Here is a 22,488-nt window from a genome sequence, read left to right on the forward strand (position 1 = left end):
TAAATACTCCTCAGTCTGACTGTCTTGCTGCTGCCTCCACACCAGGACTGATTCTGCACGTACTTTGTTTTTTCCTTTGTCGATCCTGCTGAATTCAGATCGATTTGAACCCGGTCTTCCTCCTCCCCCCCTCCAAATTGAAACAGAAAACCTTCTGCACTTGATTGGGGAAGCTCATAAGGGGGAGTGTAGGGGTCACGAACCTGAACTACCTTTCCTGAACTAGCGGGGGGGGGGGGAATAGGTGAAGTCCAGCCAGCATTAGTGCTTTATTTCTTCTCTTTTGACTCCCAAGCCAGCAGCAGCCTGTCAGAGAACGAGGCAAATCTCTGCTGAGAGAAGTGTGGGCTTCTAGAGCGCAGTCACTAAAACAGGGAGGGAAGCCTTACAACCAGGAACCAGGAAGTCATTGAACTAACGTCCTGGCCAATCAGGAAAGACTGCTTTGCTATGTCAGCATTGCAGGCACAGACCAGGAAGTTAATTAATAAAAAGCACAAGTTTACATTTATAATGTTGGCGGTTTTTCAAATATCGCAGCTTATATCCACTCCTGGATATCGCGGGGAAAACGTAGGGTCACCGTGGATCAATTATACATGTTGCAGAGGGAAAATTTAAAGCCCCAAAATCAAAATGGAAATCAAATTCAGTGTAGAGGGGAGGGATTTATTCGAGTTGGGAGTGGATAAAAAGCCCTGTGCAGACTCAACCCAGGTGATTTGTGGATCATCTACTGGAAATAACACATGCCAGCATGTGGAATCAAAGCCTAGGGCTGTGTTCCAAACAAACCCACGTGGAACTAAAAGAATCTGAAGCTGGTCAGCCTCGCTTCCAGATTAAGCACGTAGGTGCAGGATAGAGGCATTTTCTATCGGCATCTGGAAGCAATTCTGGCTGGGGTTTGTGGAGTGCTCCTACTGTAACAACTGGTAGTTGTGTGGTATTCTGCCTGGCGCAGAGTTTTCATGCTGGCAATGCTTATTAATGTCAGCGGCTGACACGAGCACAGGACGACCAGCAGGATGCCTGGCAGCTGTGAACAGTGCCACGTGGAGGCTGTTTCTACTTGTCAGCCCTTAAGCCCTCCAATCTTCCTGAGGAAGCAGTGGGACTGCCGTGGTGACCATGCAACCACCGTTTGCCTTTCTCTCCACTCATGATACAGGACATTCAGCAGAGAAACTGTCCAGTTCAGAGCAGACTGTCACCAGGCAAAGCCTTGCGGATTTTATGGTGCCCCCCGAAAGCTTCAGGAAGGATGATGGGCCAGCTCTTCCTTGTAATTTCACTTTCAGCAGACTTCTCCAGTTTTACAGTTACTTCAGAACAAAGCCTCTGAGTTAAGAGCAGGAGTCCAGAAGCACCTGAAAGACAAACATCATTTGAGGCAGGGGAGGAGCTTCCATGAGTCACTGCTCACCTCTTCAGATACATTCAGATACAGTTTTGAGCATCCCAGTTGAAGAGGGATGTAGACAAACTGGAGTGTGTCCAAAGGAGGGTGACAAAGATAGTGAGGGGTTTGGAGACCAAGACGTATGAAGAAAGGTTGGGGGAGCTTGGTCTGTTTAGCCTGGAGAGGAGACGACTGAAAGGGGATCTGATAACCATCTTCAAGTATTTAAAAGGCTGCCATATAGAGGATCGAGCAGTTGTTCTCTCTTGCCCCAGAGGGACAGACCAGAACGAATGGGATCAAATTAATTCAAAAGAAATTCCGTCTAAACATCCGGAAGAAGATCCTGACAGAGCGGTTCCTCAGTGGAACAGGCTTCCTTGGGAGGTGGTGGGTTCTCCATCTTTGGAAATTTTTAAACAGAGGCTGGATAGCCATCTGACGGAGAGGCTGATTCTGTGAAGTCTCAAGGGCGTGGCAGGTTACAGTGGATGAGCGATAGGGTTGTGAGTGTCCTGCATAGTGCAGGGGGTTGGACTAGATGACCCAGGAGGTCCCTTCCAGCTTTATTATTATTCTATGATGATACTATGATCTAGAAGGTGAGTTTATCTGTCCTTATGTCTCACAGAGTGGAGTGATTTCAGACCCAACCTATAAGGATAGATGGACTCATCTACTAACTGCATCTGAAGAAGGGAGCAGTGACTCACAAAAGCTTTTCCCCTACCACAACACTTCTTAGTCTTTTGAAGGTGCTCCTGGACTCTTGTCCTTTTCTCCTACTGCAGACAGACTAGCACGGCCACTCATCTTGACCTGCCTACATACAAGTCACGGAATTCCTTTCTTCATGTGAAGCTAGGATTTCCTTAGTAGCATATATTCCCCAAAGGTTGTGTTTATGTGTGAGAGAGGGGCAGAAAATCCAGGGCAAACAGTCAAAAACACCCATCTGATATCACCCCCCCCCCATTTTTATGCTCATTAGCAGAGAAAATTAAGGGTGGTTCAATGACCTCCTTTGAAAGAGACTTTAGAGAGATTCTCAGAAATGTTTCCCACCTTGTAGGGTTCTCATTTTCCTGTTTTGAGAGATGTCCTACATTCATCCCTGTGCCCACATCTGCCATTTCCAAGCGGTCTTATTTCCGCAACAATCTAGGCCAGGGGTAGTCAAACTTCAACCCTCCAGATGTCCATGGACTACAATTCCCATGAGCCCCTGCCAACAAATGCTCATGGGAATTGTAGTCCATGGACATCTGAAGGGCCGCAGTTTGACTACCCCTGACCTAGGCTTTTTAGTTGCAGGATAGAAGGCCGCCTCCAAACAATCCTCGGCCTCTTCATGCTAGGGCCACAAATCCCTGCTTTCTTTGACATATAACCACTCCCCAATCATGGCACCACTGCTCTTCTCTGAGGACCTCCTTTTTGGAAATGAGGAAGACCCAGTGAGGGTCACATTCAGTGGACTTAGAGACCAACCAGCTGCTCAGGAAGGCTCTTTCACAACTCAAATCTCCTTTGTTCCTTCCCAACTTGGACTGCAAGGCGAACAAACCGGTCAGTCCTAGGGGAGATCAGCCCTGCCTGCTCCTTAGAAGGCCAGATCCTGAAGATGAAACTCAAATACTTTGGCCACCTCATGAGAAGGAAGGACTCCCTGAAGAAGAGCCTAATGCTGGGAGCGATCGAGGGCAAAAGAAGAAGGGGACGACAGAGAATGAGGTGGCTGGATGGAGTCACTGAAGCTAAATGGACTCTGGGGAATGGTAGAGGACAGGAAGGCCTGGAGGATCATTGTCCATGGGGTCACGATAGGTCAGACACGACTTTGCACCTAACAACAACAACAACAATAGAATGAGATTGGCTGGGGGTTGTCTTGGTCATCACAGGGTTATGTTGCTATAGCTGAGTTTGACTTCATGTTCGTGTTTGTATATTGATGGAAAACATGGCAACCTGGGTTGTTGTTTTTTTATGTAAATTAAATAAGCGTATATATTTGGAGATCACAATCCTTATACAAATGACCACAGCCTGTTTTTTTCTCTTAAATTTCAGAACGGAACAAGAGTTTTGAAATGTCTTCCTTTGTGGAAACCAAAGCACTCGAGCAGCTCACAAAATCCCCTGTCGAGTTTGTGGAGTATCTTTGACATTAAGGGAGGGAGGGGTGATATCTAGGGCATAACTGGGGAAGGAGAATTCTGGATTGCTGCCTGTGAGAGGGCCGGCTAACATCTTGTGCAGCACCAGCGCAGGGACTAAGTTAGTACAAGTGCTTAAGCTTTAAAATCGATATTGTGCTTATAAAGAACATCCATGCTCCTAAATTGGGGAGGTGGGGAGACAATGGGAATCTTTCTGGTTTCTGTGATGGTTCTGAGGGGGGCACTGGCACCCTCAGTCTGCTAGGGCAGGGGTAGTCAACCTGTGGTCCTCCAGATGTCCATGGACTACAATTCCCATGAGCCCCTGCCAGTGTTTGCTGGCAGGGGCTCATGGGAATTGTAGTCCATGAACATCTGGAGGACCACAGGTTGACTAACCCTGTGCTAGGGTGCCACATGTTGACAGTCTCGGTAGGCAAATCCATGAAAGAAGTCGATTTATCCCCTCATGTGCCTTTATTTCTCTCAGCTCTCCGGAGAGCAAAATTGGTTCAGCTGCGTAGGGCCTGCTGGTTCTCTTGCCGTGATGTTTCCTGGGAAGGTACCCTGTGTTGTCCTGTATAATAACAAACAGGTAATTCCTTCCCTTCAGCCAAGTGGTGACCGCTGTGTCTCAGGCTTTCAGCCAAGCCTCTCTGCCAGTTCTGCTTGACCCTTAACCTCCCAATGTAGGTATAACAAAATGCAGCTGAGTCGGATTTATCCAAAAGGGACCCGTGTGGATTCTTCCAACTACATGCCACAGCTCTTCTGGAATGCCGGCTGTCAGATGGTCGCCCTGAACTTCCAGACCGTTGGTAAGAGCCCGTCCCGGCCGCTTGCTTCCTTTCTAGCCAAGTAGGGCAATCACATAACCGTGGGTGAAGTGAAAACATCAGCCCAGCAGGCGCGTTTCTGCTAAAAAGGGGCGTGGGGGTGGGGTGTAACATCACTAGTTTCAGATGAGTAGCTTTATGTTTCTGGCTTTTGACCGCAAAGTGTCGAATTAAACAAATGTTCAGTGCCACCCATTTTAACTTGGCAATGAAAATCTCCGTGTTTCCACTCAGGTGCTTATTTCAGAGTTGGATCCGAGCTGTCAATCTTATTTAATGGCGAGTCCTAGGGTTGTGCGCTTTGGCCGTTCCAGCCCGAATGGCCTCTTCAGATGCCGAAGTGCACAACCCTAACGGTGACTGCTCTCCTTGAGAGGCATGGATGGCTACTGTTTATCACAGGGGTAGTCAGACTGCGGCCCTCCAGATGTCCATGGACTACAATTCCCAGGAGCCCCTGCCAGCGAATGCTGGCAGGGGCTCCTGGGAATTGTAGTCCATGGACATCTGGAGGGCCGCAGTTTGACTACCCCTGGTTTATCATTACCATTACTTTTAGCTATTGATTTTTCTGTACTGTTCCCATTCCCTGAGCCTCAAGGGAGGGCGGTATATAAATGTAACAATCTGTTCCACATAATATATTTCTGGTAAGGGCTTGGAGGAGGGGCATGTCTCATGTCCTAAGTGCCACTCAGCGCTTAACACCCACTCACAGCAGCTGCCTCGCCCCTGAGTGCCTCCTCCTCCAACCAGCAGCCAGCCAATCACCTTCCATCCCTCACTCATGACCACCTCCTCCTTCCAATTCCCTCTGAGGCTCGGAGGCTGTAGATCCGTGCCTCGTGAGAGCTGCTCCTGCTGGTGAGCTCCCTAACAGCTGCCTGCAGCCTTTCCAGGTCCTGGGGGGAGGGGGAGGCCATCCACAGAGTTCTTCCATCCCACGGTCCCAATCTAGCGCTTGTTGTATTCCTGAGTGTAATGGGCTTGGCCCCTAGTGAAGAAATGAAATTCTACCTACTTTGTGCACATAAAGTAACACAGTGGCTTCCGAAAGAGCACAAATCAAAGTAAGACAATTTACAGCATTTTAAAGCAAGCATACGCCTGTCCTAACAATGTGAAGCTAACGGAAATGATCCCTCTGATAAACAGATACTCTCACTCACTCCCCCTGACAGAAATATGGTACATTGTATTCCTGAATGCAACAAGCTTGGCCCCTGGTCAATAAATAAAGAATAAAATACTGATCTGGGGAAAGGCAATTCATGACAACACAGCAGGAGATCACCAGATCATTTGATTTAGTTTTGTTAAACCTGATAACATTTCAAACACTATCAGGCAAGCAAACCAGGGCCAGGTCAGTTACGGAGTGGCATGCAGTATCTTAGCCTTTGCCCTGTATCCCATTACATGGAGTATTAAATACAGCTGCAGACGCAGCTTTCAGAAACAGCCACAGTGTTCAAAATCAGTAGAGCAAAAGGAAGGAGCCTGCAGCGGATCCTACGGAAAGCAGGAGAGGACTTTGTTGACCACTGGCAATGTGAGGCCCTTTTGAGAGGACCCTCCTGCTGCGTGGCGGGTCACCCATCTCTGCCCGTTAGCTGTGCCCCTTTGGCTTAGTTGCAGGGACTGGCCCCTGTGGCAAGGCCAGTGTGAGTGTGTCAACAGAGAGAAATCTTGCTCCACTGTGTGGCCAGGGCCATAGGGAGCCAGCCTCCTCAACCCCGCTATAAGGAATCTGCCACACTGTTGGTAGCGCATCCATTGCTTATCACAGGCCACTGTTCCTTGGATAGAAACCAAGGATGCTTCCAGTGTGGCTAGGAGGATAAGTCTCTCCCTCAGAAAAGAGAGGCTGGTGTTTTTATGATTTTATGAACTTAGGCAGATGGTGAGTGGGTGGGCAGGAAGGGATGTGCCAGTGTTTGCCTCTTGTGGACCTTCCCTGCATACCCAGGGAACTGCTGATCACCACTGTGGGATGGTGGGTGAGTTTCCTCCAGGAATTCTGGATATTCTGGATATTTTTGGAGTGGGGGTTTCTCTATAGCATGCAATTGGGGTTCTAGTGAGAGGGCAGGTAGTTGTGAATGTCCTGCATTGTGCAGGGGGTTGGACTAGATGACCCAGGAGGTCCTTTCCAACTCTATGTTTCTATGACTCCACAATGTGCTCAGAGTGTCCTTTTTAGTCCTCCTACTAATCAGTGTGTGATTTTGCCACCATCCACTGATTTAGACAGACACTGTGGAAAAGCAAAGAGCTTATTTCGTCCAATACATTTAGCCCCACCAGCAGTTGTATGTATGCTTAAATGTATGTATAGCGCTTATAAACGGAAGATCCCTATGTGGTCGCAGTAATTCCTGTTATGTCATTAACACATTCTTCACCCAAGAAGTAATGTACACATGGAGTTCGCTGGCGCATGACATAGTGGTGGCTACAAACATAGACAGCTTCAAAAGGGGACTAGATAAGCATATAGAGCAGAGGTCCAGGAGAGGCTATTAGCCACAAGGTCCTGATCAAACAGTGTTTGGAGCAGTGATGCTTGGTATTCTTGGTGCTTGAAGGGCAACAGTGGGAGAGCTTCTGGAGTCCTGGCCCTGCCTCTGGACTTTGTGACAGCTCCGGGGTTTTGGCCAGAGTCTCCCACAGAATGTTGGATTGGATGGACCATTGGCCAGGTCCATCATGGCTTCTCTCATTTTCCTGTGTTTGGGGCAGTGATGCTCTGCTTCTTGATCCTTGTGGAGCCACAGTGGAAGGAATTCTGGAGTTCTGGCCCCACTGGTAAACCTCCTGATGGCACCTAGGTTTTGGTCACAAAGGCCCATTATGCACGGAGTGGAAAGTCCACATTCGGGGTGGAATGGAGGCGGCTAAAATCACCAATTATGCACACTGCGGGCAGCAACCGGGCGCAGAGTCAATGTATGCCGCCGAAAAAGCCACGTTAGCAAGATGTGGAAGAAAGTGGAGCTTCCTGGGACCAGGGCGCAACCAGAAGTGGCTCCGGAGTATCCGCGTGCATAATAGGATACTCTGGGTTTTGCCGCTGTTGTGTTCCGTCCCGTGCTTAATCGGTTTGCTTCACTTCTTCCTCGTTCTCCATGCCGCCGTTTCAGCAGCCGTGCATAATAGGCCTATGTGATACCAAGTGTTGGACTGGGCCATTGCCTGATCCAACATGGCTTCCCTTATGTTCTTAAGAATTGTTTCCAGAGCCACCTGAGAAGCAGCCATGGGATGTGCCCAAGGTAAGATAGCTTGTGTGAGGTCAAAAAAATGTCCTGCATAATAGTGATCTCTGATGTCTGAAGACCTCAAGTGTGCTGGGACACCATGGAACTCTTATGGTTAGCACTCATGCATATGTTCCCTTCTTTCTCTTGTTTAGATTTGTCTATGCAAATAAATATGGGAATGTATGAATATAACGGCAAGAGTGGGTACAGGCTAAAACCAGAGTTCATGAGAAGACCAGACAAACAATTTGACCCATTTGCAGAAGGCATTGTCGACGGAATTGTGGCAAACACGTTGTCAGTGAAGGTACGTCAACTGTAGCTCATTGCAGTACGATTGCCCTGAACGTTAAAGATCAAAGTGATTTTCAGGCTAGGTTTTGTCCTTTGGGTACAGATAATTTGGTATGAAATGTACAGTGTGCTGTGTCATATTTGCCAAGGCTAGGCACGTATAAATTGAAGCTCGTTTTCCTTGAAAGGATGTGAAATCCATGACCAGGAAACAGTCGTGCTGGCAGGTATTTTGAAGAGGTAAGGAATAGTTATCCACACAGTGATGGAACCACCATTTATATATGCATATGCAGTAATGTAGAGCCTCTTGTGGCACAGGGTGGTAAGGCAGCAGACATGCAGCCTGAAGCTCTGCCCATGAGTCTGGGAGTTCAGTCCCAGCAGCCGGCTCAAGGTCAACTCAGCCTTCCATCCTTCCGAGGTCGGTAAAATGAGTACCCAGCTTGCTGGGGGGTAAACGGTCATGACTGGGGAAGGCACTGGCAAACCACCCCGTATTGAGTCTGCCATGAAAACGCTAGAGGGAGTCACCCCAAGGGTCAGATATGACCCGGTGCTTGCACAGGGGATACCTTTACCTTTACCTATGCAGTAATGTTATAGCATAAAGGCATTGTAAATAAAAGGATACACACCAAGAGCTATAGGGGAAGTCGCTTTCTGGGAAAAGCCTCGGGTTGGGATTGCCGGAGAAGAAATTTCTAGGAGGCCACCTGCCTCTTCTGGCTTTGAAGCCAGTGCCGACAGGATTTTAAATTCACTGCAGTTAGTTGTTGACAGATGGCACCCTCCCCTGCTCCTTGTCAGCTTTAGGTATTTCCCAACTTTATTGGGTTTCAAGCCAAGATACTCTAGTGTTGCTAAGATTCATGTTCTCTGTATTGTCTTTATTTTTTCTTTTCCTCCATCCCCATAAGAGCATCGCCCAGATATTAAAAATTCAGAGAGCAGAACATCTCCTGAGTCCCACAGTCCCGCCAGCAAATTCCAGGCGCCTTATGCAGAAGCTAGCAAGCTATAACAGTCAAGGATTATTGCTGTAAGCACAAGTCAAATTTGCTAGGCCTGCCTTTTCTGTTTGAAGTACGCTCTCCAAGTCCTTTTTCCAGGGTCGGCTGGACCTTGGAAAAATATTCAAACCAAGTGGAGGAGGAAGGAAGGAAAGCACAAAACGAAGAACTTGTATTGCAAGGGGTATATTCCCAACTGAGCTGCTTAAAGCTTTGGCTGGAAATAAATGTTTTATTTTGGACTTTGCAAGAAAACATGGTGATTGTATTTTCAGTTAATTAATCTCTTCCTTGTGATCTTTGCTTATGAGAGAACACATCAATTAATTTGCCACATTTAAGTGAAGCTTGATAACATTGCTCCACATAGGACTGTTTAGCGGCAAAATTCAGAGATTCCTGTAGGTTAATTAATTAACCCACATATTTACTTTTACTTTTGACTTTATTAGTTGTAAGTATTTATTAGTTGTAAATATGTATTTCATCATATTATTATTTTTAACTAAGGATATATATATATATATATTATAATTATGAATGGTTAATGAATGATTTAATTGTGAAATTTTGATTTCCAATAATATTTTTTGTGCATGTGGCATTTGAAAACTAAAGAACCTGATTTGTAAATGGTTGGTCTTTTCTAAATGTTTTTTTGTTGTTGTTGTTATTGTATGTTTTTGGTTTTGGGGGGAAGTGTCTTTATTATTATTTGTTATCGGGGGTTAAGTGGTGTTGGTGGTAACGTTTTATAGGTTTTGTGTCTTTTTTGTGGTTGTGTAAAACTTTCAATAAAAATGTTGAGCATCAAAAAAAAACCCCACATAATTGCTTCATGAGCTTGTGGGGTCCCCCTCAGCATGACCATGTGACCCTGGTGGCATTGTGCGGCCACACCCGATCTGCAAACTGGCAACTCCATTGAGAGGGGAGGGGAAGAGAGAGCAGCTGGGAGGGACCCATTACATCATTTCAAGAAGACCTCACAACAAGGAGGCTAGATGGGAAGTTTAGGGACTCTTTCCATGTGAGAAGACCCAGTGCAACCAAGCAGTACTTCCGGAGTCACACTCGGGTGCACAAGAGAGCGCTACAAACCAGGTTCACAATTGTCACAGTTGATCCCATGACCCAAATCCTTGATTTTTCAGATCATTTCCGGACAGTTCTTGTCTGATAAAAAAGTCGGGACTTACGTGGAAGTGGACATGTTTGGTCTGCCAGTGGACACGAGGCGGAAGGCTCTCAAGACCAAGACCTCCCAAGGCAATGCTGTGAATCCTGTGTGGGAAGATGAACTCGTTGTGTTTAAGAAGGTCAGTTCTGCTTCTCGGTTGGTTGTTGTGCAGAAGAAGTTGAAGGAAGTCAGGATGTCCTCTTCACTGCCCTCCACAAAGCACTGCCCGCCTTTCTTCTGATCCAGCTGAAATCAGTGAAACTGTCCCACTGAAGTTGGATTGAGCAAAACTGATGGGGCCCTTATTATTGTTCACTTCAGCATCTTCAAACTCAAAGACACCCCTACACATGGTTGTTGCAGTTGTTTGTATTACCTTGATCTAATAGGACCTTTTTGAAGGCAAGTGACTGATGCTTAAGAAATTGAAAATGGTCATAACAGGCAAATCACACACACATACACAGAGGGAAGAGTCAAGCATTCAGCTGGGAATGTAACCTACAAACTGTGCTATGGTACTAAATCACTTGCACACTCCAAGCAGACTGTGTGTCCATCAGCACCTTCCTGGCTGCTACTATAATCTAATCTTTATGTCCTTAAGCTAGGAGAACCTGTAGGCAAGTTATTTTTTTCCAAGTGGCATGTTACCTGAAGCAAATGGTAAGCTGTCAGGTTTCTGCAGCTTGCCCAATACACAAATTCTTGACTTAGTGCAAAAGATCAAGTTTATTGAGAGCAAGCAAGATAACCTAAACCAGGGGTAGTCAAACTGCGGCCCTCCAGATGTCCATGGACTACAATTCCCAGGAGCCCCCTGCCAGCATTCGCTGGCAGGGGGCTCCTGGGAATTGTAGTCCATGGACATCTGGAGGGCCGCAGTTTGACTACCCCTGACCTAAACAATAACTAGTGAGAACTGAGCTTTGTTCAAGACGTGAGCTTTCGAGTGCAAGCTCTCTTCCTCAGACAGTCTGAGGGAAAGTGCTTGTGCTCAAAAGCTCACACCTTGAACAAATCTTTGCTGGTCTTAAAGGTGCTACTGGACTCAATTTTTGTTGTGCTTCTTCAGACCAACATGGCTACCCATTTGAATCTAGTCAGAATTGAGCTACAGCAAAGCAGGTTCAGCATATAACCCTGCAGTCAACCTCCCCTCCTCTAAGAACCCGTGAAACATGGGGAATTCGAACGTCTACATTTCTGATGCCCAGCAGAGATGGGGAGGTGGGGGAAGGTGTGAAAATGAAAGGAAACAGACCAAAAGGAGCAATTAACATAGGCATGAATTCTTAACATCTACACATCTAACGATTGCTAAGAGTTATGGCAGAAGCCTGACACTTCTGACATAAGCACCGGAGCTTACCATCTCTCACTTGGCTCTACATGATCAACAAAAACAAGAGCGTTTGTTGGCTCTGTGCTTCAGTTGTATGTCGTGGCAAGTTAGACTCCCTAGGTCATGTTTGATTGGAAGTGATTCCCTATGTGGAACAACTAACCATACAGAGCCTCAATCCGGAAACTCTGTCCCCCTGCCATTTTACAAGGTATAAGTAAGACCCCATTTTTGTTGCTGACATATTGGAAGCTAAGAGAGACAGATAATAACATTGAAGGAAAAGATCTATAGTTTTTTTTTTTTTTTGCCAATTTGATTTTATTTATTGTTCTACTGTACTTTACACGGTCTAACCAGAATAAAAGAAGAGGCTTCTCCACAAGTTTTCGTGCATGGACTTTATTTCATGTTGGAAGCATGGGGCCAATGCAAATTCTTGTTTTTGTGGCTCCTTGCACTGTGTTTTCCAAACTTGCTTGCTGTTGTTCTATACAAGATCAACACCAGATCCAAAACAGTGTGGTAGCCCCAGAAAGCAAACATGGGGATGAGGAGATACTGGAGCCCCTTCCATGTCAGGCAAGACTGCTTCTTTCATGTGGCATCTCCATTTTACTCAATTTTTTGAGTAACAGATTTTGGGCACTGATTTAGGACTCACTGTGTGGTACTTGACGTTTAGAGGAAGAGCTGAGGAACTTCAATAATACATCTTGGAGGGGCAACAGACTGGGCCCAGGAAGTGAGTAGCAAGCAGGAGAGGAGGGAGGAAGTGGTTAGTAAGGAAAAGGAAATGTGGAGGGAAAGGGGCCCAAAGCACAAGGAGTGTCTGAGAAGCCGAGAAGGAGGAAATTGGGAATTCGCAACAATCCCCCAAAGGAAGGAGCAACTGAGGCAGCAGTCAGAGAGAAGGGAAACATGAATGGGTAGATAGAGAAGGCATTGGAGAGGAACAAGGTGGTTGTGACATGTCTGTGCAGATAGAACCTGGGTAGGCCAGTGGCATCAACTCGCTCTATAGGCAGCTGTCTACAGCTAGTCCTGCCATTTTGCTATTAATCCTGTAGCACATTAAATAATTTTAGCACCACCCCATTGGCCTCACTTTGGGGTATATGTACTTGAGCTGGCAGCTGGGTGGGCTCTGCAATTCCCTGGACTATTAATTATGGAGGCTTCAGTGTCCATGCAGAGAAAACTGGCTCCATGCAGAAATCCCCCTCACTGGTGGTCTTCAAGCAGCAACTGGACAGATCCTGGATGCTTTAGGCCAGGGGTAGTCAAACTGCGGCCCTCCAGATGTCCATGGGCTACAATTACCATGAGCCCCTGCCAGCGTTCACTGGCAGGGGCTCATGGGAATTGTAGTCCATGGACATCTGGAGGGCCGCAGTTTGACTACCCCTGCTTTAGGCTGATCCGGCATTGAGCAGGGGGTTGGGCTAGATGGCCTGTATGGCCCCTTCCAACTCTAGGATTTTGTGATTCACTGGCAGCAAAGCTTTTTCAGAAACAACATCACGGTCTGTGGATGTCCCTTTTTGGATGGTGGAGTGAGTACTTTTCTGGACTTTAAAACTCTATACTGCCTGCTCTGAAGTCAAAAGAGTTTCTAGGCATTTCCCCCATTTGGTATGAAGGAGACGGTGAGCAGCTCGGTGGGTAATTAGGAACATAAAGTTTATTAAAAGCCGCTGGGGACCAATACATTTATGAAGGCAAAAGAGCAAAGGATGGTAATGCCTAAAGTGATTTGTGTGTTCAGGCTAATTGTGAATGGAACTGTTCTATAATAATAACAGACTTTTGCTTGATAGATGATAAAAGGAGCCGTGTGAAGTAGAAAGCAAATAAAAAGATGGGACCCTTGGGAAGTATATTAATCATGAAATATTCCTGCCTTGGTATTTTTTAATTCAGGGCTTGACTTTTAGTGATGCCTTCTAGAAATGGCTTTTCGGTGTTACAGATGCGTGCATGCTTTTAAAAGCAGAAAAATGCAATGGGATGGGGGAGGGGAGCACTGTTTCAATGGAATATTATGTGCCTAGGCAGCCTTTGAAATCTATGTGATGGACTTTCTGCTAGGATTGATATCTTAGTAATAATTAAAATGCATTTTAAAAGCGTTTTTTTCCAAAATAAAGTGCTAATATACAGCGATCAGTGTTGTACAGTTCAGAATTTCTGTAGACCAGATGTATTAATACTGATAACTGGTGAAATCATTTGCATGCATGTATTTTTTAGTACTGGTAGAGGACAGGAAGGCCTGGGGGATCATTGTCCATGGGGTCGCAATGGGTCGGACATGACTTCGCAACTAACAACATTTTTAGTACTGCCCTTGATACAGAGCAGTAGCTCACAACACTTTGAATAGAACTAAAATGCCCCAAATTTTACTACTTTCCAAGTTTCAGGTGTGTTCCTTTGAAAATCATCATGAGTCAGTCTCCATGATAATACTGCAGTGGTGTGCAGACGATGCACACACTAGAATCATAGAATTATAGAGTTGGAAGGGACCTCCAGGGTCATCTAGTCCAACCTTAGCACAATGCAGGAACTCACAACTACCTGTCCATCTATGGTGACCCCTATTTCATGCCCAAGTGATCCCCCCACCAAAAATCTCCAGAATCCAGCCTGGCATGGAGGACATTCACCTACCATCCCACAGCAGCAGTTGGCAATTCCCTGGCCACAAGAGACCAACACTGGCACATCCCTTCCTGACCACCCACTCACAATCTGCCTAAGTTAATAAAATCAGCCTTTCTGTCAGATGACTATCTACCTCTGCTTAAAAACTTCCAAAGAAGGAGAACCCACTACCTCCCAAGGAGGTCGCTAGCATTTCCAATACCAAATTGAACAACAATGGTGCTAGCTTCTTATAATACAACAATGCAAGTCCGTTGGGTCCCGATGGAAGCCTCTTATTCTTGAACCAGGAAGAACATGAGAGCAGCCTGGGAGCCCAGCCACACATTCCCATATCTTAAGGATAACTTGCAGTTTCCTATCACATTTCCTTCCTTCCTTCCTTCCTTCCTTCCTTCCTTCCTTCCTTCCTTCCTTCCTTCCTCTATCTGGAGGCCCAGGTCACAAAAGTAGCATGGCTGGCTTTCTTCCATTTTCACCCGGCCAAACTACTTGCATCCCCTGTGGCCCTAGAACAACTAGCCACAATGTTCTATGTGACCGTCACCTCAAGATTGGACTTCTGTAACTCGCTGGCCTTCCCTTATCCCTGATTGGAAAATGGCAATTGGTACAAAATGTGGCAGCCTGGGTCCTGACCAGACCCCATCGAGAGCTCATTCTCACCTGTTCTCCGGCAACTGCTCTGGTTACCAATTGCCAATTGGTCACGTTAAAAGTCTTGACCTTTAAGGCCGTATGAAGTCCGGGCCCCGCATACCTATGGGACCGCCTCTCTGAATATGTCCCCAGAAGAGCTTTATATTCAGCCAATATGAAGAGGCTAGTGTCTCCAGCCCCACAAAAAACTGGCTGGCCTTTTCAGCCTTGGCTGTTGCCTGGAGTTGTAATGAGTTCCCTGAAAATATCAGGACCCTGCCAGAGCTCACCAAGTCCTGCAGGGCCTACAAAACAGAGCTCTTCCACCAGGCCTATGGATGAGGTCAGTAAAACAGCTAATTTGGCCTCCCCTTTTGCCTTCTTCCCTACCTAGGGTCATAGGGTCCTGGCTGTAGACTCCTGAAGTTAGATTTTTAGATTTTATTATTTTAACATGCTTTTAACGTGATCAGCTTTATTATAGTGTATAGGTTGTCTGTCAACCTGAGTCTGCCTTTGGCGGAAAGGATGAGTTATAAATTTAAATAACTAGATAAATAAATCCTCTACTAAACAGAGTTCTGCCTTCCCTTTAGGTGGTTCTGCCTTCCCTGGCGTGCCTCAGGATAGCAGTCTATGAAGAAGGAGGGAAATTCATTGGCCATCGGATATTGCCAGTTTCAGCCATTCGCCCAGGTGAGTCTTCCTGAGACAGACTGGCCCTGAGAACGTGGAGCAAGGTACAGATGGGTTCCTGGCACACCTCAGACGTCAAGTTAGGCTCAGTCCGAGGAATCTTCTACACCAGCATTTAACAAATCTGGACCACCAGCTGTTTACAGGAGGCACCACTAAAGGCCTCTATCTTCCTTGATATTCCTATAGTTACTTCCTTTAACAGATAATCTTTCCCAGTGGAAGCTTGCTGGTAAATTGTGTGTGTGTGTGTACACAGTGCCCTCTAGTTGCAACTGACTTACTGTGGCCTCAACAAGGGCTTTCAAGATATAGACCAGGGGTAGTCAAACTGCGGCCCTCCAGATGTCCATGGACTACAATTCCCAGGAGCCCTTGCCAGCATTCGCCAGCGAATGCTGGCAAGGGCTCCTGGGAATTGTAGTCCATGGACATCTGGAGGGCCGCAGTTTGACTACCCCTGATATAGACCATATTCTGAGACAGATGTGATTTCTGGTAGCTGCTATTTTGTGGCTTGAAAGACAAACATCTGCAATCATTGATGCATGTTTTTCACTGCAATTGTATTTTGCAAGGCTGGGATGATTCCCATCCAAGGAGCAGAACTTCCCCACCTGACTCTTCCTGCTGTAGCCAAAAAAGCCCCCTGAAATGCTGCTGCTGGGCAGGGATGCCAACTTCCAGGTGGCTCCTGGGAATTTCCATTGGTGGGGATTTATTTGCTTGCTCCCAGCTATTTAGGTCCGGCAGTTTGATGTATTCAAATTTCTGTAGCTCTCATCAGCTGGGGCCTTTCCATCCACTCCCCCAGCCATGCCTAGAAGAAGAAGAAGAAGAGTTGGTTCTTATATGCTGCTTTTCTCTACCTGAAGGAGTCTCAAAGCGGCTTACAGTCGCCTTCCCTTTCCTCTCCCCACAACAGACACCCTGTGGGGTGGGTGAGGCTGAGAGAGCCCTGATATTACTGAAGAAGATGAGTTGGTTCTTATATGCTGCTTTTCTCTACCCGAAGGAGTCTCAAAGCGGCTTACAGTCCCCTTCCCTTTCCTCTCCCCACAATAGACACCCTGTGAGGGAGGTGAGGCTGAGAGAGCCCTGATATTACTGAAGAAGATGAGTTGGTCCTTATATGCTGCTTTTCTCTACCCGAAGGAGTCTCAAAGCAGCTTACAGTCGCCTTCCCTTTCCTCTCCCCACAACAGACACCCTGTGAGGTGGGTGAGGCTGAGAGAGCCCTGATATTACTGAAGAAGATGAGTTGGTCCTTATATGCTGCTTTTCTCTACCCGAAGGAGTCTCAAAGCGGCTTACAGTCCCCTTCCCTTTCCTCTCCCCACAATAGACACCCTGTGAGGTGGGTGAGGCTGAGAGAGCCCTGATATTACTGAAGAAGATGAGTTGGTCCTTATATGCTGCTTTTCTCTACCCGAAGGAGTCTCAAAGCAGCTTACAGTCGCCTTCCCTTTCCTCTCCCCACAACAGACACCCTGTGGGGTGGGTGAGGCTGAGAGAGCCCTGATATTACTGCTCAGTTAGAACAGGTTTATCAGTGCTGTGGGGAGCCCACTCTCAGAATTTATTCTTAGAGCCCCATGGGCAGAAAATGGTGAGAGGGAGACAGTTGCAGGCAAAGTTATTCAGATCCAATACCACAGAGTGTAGTTGCCAAAACTGCCATTTACTCCAGGGGAACCGATCTCTGTAGTCTTCCCATTGCCCTCCAAAAAGTGCTCCATGAGTTCCTTCCAAGGACTCTTCACTCTCCTTTGTAGATCAAAGTGTGGACAGGTGTTTTTCTAGCTTCCGTACCTTCTCCTACAGGAGTGCTGCTAACATCGACTTGGTGCATGTGCATTTAAAGGTACCCTGTAGGTAAATATACAGACATGCCACAGACAGTGCATGTCCATCACTGGCTATGCCGCTTTGATCCATTGCAGGAAGAACCAGACCCATTCTGCAAACTCTGGATCTCTTACAGAGTCCCCCGGCTTGATCCACAAGCCAAGACCCCTTTAGCTCTTGTTGTTTGGTGCATGCCACAGGCGAAATGCAGATTTGCTAATGCAGTTAGCTGCAGTCCACCACCACCCAAGCAAGGAACATACCAAAACAACAAACAAACAGCCCCCACTCTGCTGCAACCTGTATTCCCTCACACAGTGTAAGAAAGAAAGCAGCACTCACCAGTAGCCCCCGAGCTAGCCCTTTTTACTTCTCCCTGCCCAGCTGTTTTTCTCTACTGCCTCTCGTGAGCCAAAGCCTTTTATAGCACAAAGGGCCACCCCATGCAAAACTGCCAACTAATGTAAATCAGCTAATACAATCAGCTGCAATCCCCCACCACCCAGGCAAGGAACAAACAAAAACAACGACAATGCCCAAACAGTCCCCACTCTCTTGCAACCTATATATCCTCCCACACTGTAAGAAAGAAAGCAACACTCACCAGTAGTTCCCTTGCTGGCACTTTCTCCTTCTCCCTGCCCAGCTGTTTGCACAGGGCAAAAGATATTCAGAGGTGGTGGTACCCATCTGTCCATCTATCTAAAATGTTATTTGTTGTCAAGGCAAGAGGTCTTTATTTATTTATTATATTTATATATTTCTTTAGAGGTGGTTTACAGAGGAATAGGAAGGCGATTGTAAGCCGCTTTGAGCCTCCTTCGGGTAAGGAAAAGCGGCATATAAGAACCAACTCTTCTTCTTCTTCTTCTTCTTCTTCTTCTTCTTCTGCCTGGTGCTGCGTAGTCACCCTGGTCTTCCCTAGTGGGCTCCCGTTCAAATACTAACTGAGGCCGACCCTGCTTAGCTTCTGATGAGATGGGGCTATTCTGGCCTGTCAATAGTTTACAAGACCCAAATCTTTGTACCTCCTATACCTGTCAGTGGCCCCTTCCTTTTCCCATCAGCAGGCTCTTCTCTCTACTGGCCTGGACATGTGGCCCTCCCCAAATGCCTTTTGTGGCAGTGGTGCTGTCTTGCCCCTTCCCGGCCAAGAATGGTTATGTAGGCTGTCTCCATAAAGTAGACCTGAGCGCTAATGAAGGGCTCCTGCACTCTCATTGGCTACTCAGCAATTGGGCTTAGAAACCGATGAGAAGAGCTCTCCCTGGCTGTCCTCCTTCCCTTCCAGGCTATCATTACATCTCCCTGCGGAATGAGCGGAATCTGTCCCTGACGCTGCCAGCCTTATTTGTCTACATCGAGGTGAAGGACTACGTTCCCGACACTTACGCAGGTAACAATAAGACTTGCTGCGATGAACTTCAAATGTAATTGCAGACCACCTTCTTCTTCTTCTGGCGAGCTGTTGCTATTCTCTGAAATTGTACACCGTGGGAAATAATAAAATGAATAACACACACTGGGGTGCACAAGGCTAGGCAATAGCCAGCATCCCCTTCCCACAGCAGACATACCCCACCCTGTCTCCACCCATGTTGTCCTCACCTGGGAACAGAATTTTGTGGTGATTGGTGGGCTGCAGTGCAGGGGATGAGGGGGTGGGAGGCAAGGAAGTTCTATCCTGCCACTGGGAAATTTAGTTTGGATCCAGCCCAAAGTTGCCCTAGCCTAGGCTGACCGCCATTTTCTTTCTCGTGCTGTGGAGGAGCTGGGGAACAGAGGGGGAGGGAGGCCCTGCAGAAGCGGTCTGCCCCAGGGAAGCCGAGCAGAGTCAGAGCAGAGTTTCTCCTCTGGTGAGGGCCAGAAGCTGCTGGGCAGCAGGTGCTGGCCACTGTCCCCTCGTGCCAGGTGGTTACTTCCGGGAGGGGTGGGCTGGCCACCCCCCACTCTCAGCCACCAGGCCTCTGTGGCCTCAGGGAGGTGGAGCAGTGGGAGAGAAGGGAGTAAGGCAGAGGGAGGAAGGCTTGGTGGGGCTGAGGTCCAAGGAGGAGACACGGCCTGGGGAGCCAGCCTCGAGAGGGTGAGGGAGAAGAACTGGTCCTGGTGAAGCCCAAGGGAGCCAGACTGAGGCTGGCCAGTGAGCCCGAGGGAAAAGGAGGACAAGACGGAAGGAAGGAAGGAAGGAAGGAAGGAAGGAAGGAAGGAAGGAAGGAAGGAAGGAAGGAAGGAAGGAAGGAAGGAAGGAAGGAAAAGAGAGAGAGAAAGAGAGAGAGAGAGAGAGAGAAAGAAAGAAAGAAAGAAAGAAAGAAAGAAAAAGAAAGAAAGAAAGAAAGAAAGAAAGAGGGAGGGAGGGAGGGAGGGAGGGAGGAAGGAAGGAAGGAAGGAAGGAAGGAAGGAAGGAAGGAAGGAAGGAAGGAAGGAAGGAAGGAAGGAAGGAAAAGAGAGAGAAAGAGAGAGAGAGAGAGAGAAAGAAAGAAAGAAAGAAAGAAAGAAGAAAGAAAGAAAGAAGAAGAAAGAAAGAAGAAAGAAAGAAAGAAAGAAAGAAAGAAAGAGGGAGGAGGGAGGGAGGGGAGGGAGGGAGGGAGGGAGGGAGGAAGGAAGGAAGGAAGGAAGGAAGGAAGGAAGGAAGGAAGGAAGGAAGGAAGGAAGGAAGGAAGGAAGGAGGAAGGAAGGAAGGAAGGAAGGAAGGGCCATTGGTGTCAGCTCTGGTGGTTTCCAGGAAAGGAAAGGGCTGCACAGAAGGCAGAAGATGCCACTGCTCTAGAAAGCTTGGGGGAAAGGAAGTACAGAGTGTTGGGAGGGCCGTGCCAGCAGTTCACCCACACCAGCACAAGCCTCTGTGCTCCTTGCTGTGATTCATCCTGCACCACCCCTCCCCCAAGCTCAGTCACCTCTTCCACTCTTAACGGTACCTAACAGAAGCCACAAATATCTCCAGTGAGACCACCTAGAATCAGTCATAGTCCAAATGTGGGAGAGTTAAAACAGCCTTTCGCAGTCTGAGGGAAACGGGGCTTGTCTGACAAAACAGGGGTGTCCCTTCAGGGATGTGCCCTCTCTCACGCTCCACCCTCCACCCCTCCTGCTCAGTGCTGGCCTGATGAAGTCCCTGTGACTAATTGGAGTTTGTTTTCCCTCCACACACTTGGATTGTAAATCCAATCCAAATGGACAAAAGCCAAATTGCCACAGGCAGGGAGCTGGAGGGGGACGGAGGGTGTGCAGGGAGCATGCTGCCCGTTCATGCCTGATCAAGGCAGGCCTCAGTGTGCTCTGACAGGTGACAAGGTGTTATGTAGAGCAAGAGCCAAAAGAGAAAGGTCTCCTTGCCCCAGAGAGCTTGTAGGAGCGCCTGTTCAGTGGCGCCCGGTAGAAGAGGAAAATACCCTCCTGTCCGTCTAAGCTGACTTATGGAGACCCCAGGTGGGGTTCCCAAGGCAAGGACATCCAGAGGTCATTTGCCACTGGCTGCCTCCATGTCACGACAACCCTGGACTTGCTTGTTGGTCTCCCATCCAAATACGAGCCAGGGCTGTCTCTGCTTAGCTTCCAAAATCTGATGAGATGCAATTCAGGGCAGTTGCACATTCCTACTCTTGATTTCAGAGAACGTGCAGGCAAAGGACTTTGTTTCAAGCAGGGGTAGTCAACCTGTGGTCATCCAGATGTCCGTGGACTACAATTCCCATGAGCCCCTGCCAGCAAATGCTGGCAGGGGCTCATGGGAATTGTAGTCCACGGACATCTGGACGACCACAGGTTGACTACCCCTGGTTTAAAGGATTTCTCTACATTGTGGGGCTTGAGGAGACACTTAATTCAGCCAAGGAGTTGGGTGGTGTCCCACAAGGGTTTTGAGTGGCATTTGTAGCCCTAAAGGGCCAAGTGAATATTTTGGATATGCCTCTGAATGTGACAGCAGTCCACCCATGGATCTGGCTCTCAATTCCTGCTTGATTTCTAGATGTGATTGAAGCATTATCCAACCCAATCAGATATGTGAACTTAATGGAGCAGAGAGCAAATCAACTGGCGGCATTGACGCTGGAGGACGAAGAGGAAGTCAACAAAGAGGTCAGAATCCAAGGGCAACAAGGGTGTTTTGGTTGTCTGCCATGTATCCTTTCCTCGGGGTTTGGAGAGCTGCACTGGTCATAGAATCATAGAGCTCTAAGGCGTCTCCAGGGTCATCTAGTGCACCCCTACACAGTGTAGGAACTCACAACTACCTGCCCACCCACAGTGACTCCTCCACCAAAAGTCACCAGAATCCAACCTGGCCTGGAGGAAATTCACCTATAATCACACAGTTATAACCAGACTGAAAGTCTTACCCATACTTTAGGACCCATTTTATTTCTGTTCTTGCAGGCATGTTTTATGGAAATCTCTCTTTCATGCGTACTGAGGATTCATGATGTGCGTGCCGCTTGGGTCCAGCCACAGCAGTGTTTCACTGCCAGGGGAAGCTGCAGCTTGCCCAGGGCATCCCAGAGGAGCAGTCTGTGTGTCAGCGGCATCTCTGCCCTTGAGGAAGCAGGAGTTCCCTTTCAGGTGCCAGGGTCCCTCTAGCAGCTCCCAGGATGGGAGGATTGCCTCTCTCCTGTGTCAAAGAGGGTTCTCTTGTAGGGCTCTTCCGAATGCTTCCCTTTAGAAATGGCTGTTTGAGGTGAGAGCCAGTATTCATTAAGGAGAAGGGAAGAGAGATCCGTGAGCGTGGCACAACTACCGACCTTTATTCTGTCCATGGCTCTTTAAGGCCAACCCCGGTTGCAGATGCAGGATTCCTGCATTGAGTCTGGAGCTAGTCTGAGAGAGCATCTCAGTGGGGGACAACAAAATCAGAGTCCAATTGCACCTTTAAGACCAACACGGATTTATTCAAGGCGTGAGCTTTCGAAAGCTTGAATAAATCTGTGTTGGTCTTCAAGGTGCTATTGGACTCTGATTTTGTTGTGCTACCTCAGACCAACACGGCGACCCATTTGAATCAGTGGGGGGCAATAAGCCCCAAGCAAATCAAAAGCAGAAAGGCAAACCATTGCAGTCTCCCCACCCATTGCTAGTAGGGAAAGGATGTCAAAAATAAGGCCTTTTCGGTCCTGGCCCCTACCTAGTGGAACGAGCTCCCGGAATA

General features: G+C 47.6%; 1 protein-coding gene across 3 annotated transcripts in view; it reads left to right on the forward strand.

Moving 5' to 3' along the window:
* PLCB1 (phospholipase C beta 1) overlaps window positions 1-22,488 on the forward strand; it is a 508,515-nt gene that overhangs the window by 382,994 nt on the left and 103,033 nt on the right. For all 3 annotated transcript variants that reach the window (XM_077314606.1, XM_077314600.1, XM_077314616.1), the window contains 7 exons: window positions 3,476-3,560; window positions 4,258-4,382; window positions 7,816-7,970; window positions 10,125-10,289; window positions 15,401-15,500; window positions 18,640-18,744; window positions 21,316-21,425. In XM_077314606.1, the coding sequence (XP_077170721.1) occupies window positions 3,476-3,560; window positions 4,258-4,382; window positions 7,816-7,970; window positions 10,125-10,289; window positions 15,401-15,500; window positions 18,640-18,744; window positions 21,316-21,425 (845 nt within the window). The remainder of the gene's footprint in view (window positions 1-3,475; window positions 3,561-4,257; window positions 4,383-7,815; window positions 7,971-10,124; window positions 10,290-15,400; window positions 15,501-18,639; window positions 18,745-21,315; window positions 21,426-22,488) is intronic.

This window comes from Paroedura picta, chromosome 1 (genome assembly GCF_049243985.1).
Source record: "Paroedura picta isolate Pp20150507F chromosome 1, Ppicta_v3.0, whole genome shotgun sequence".
Lineage (NCBI taxonomy): Eukaryota > Metazoa > Chordata > Lepidosauria > Squamata > Gekkonidae > Paroedura > Paroedura picta.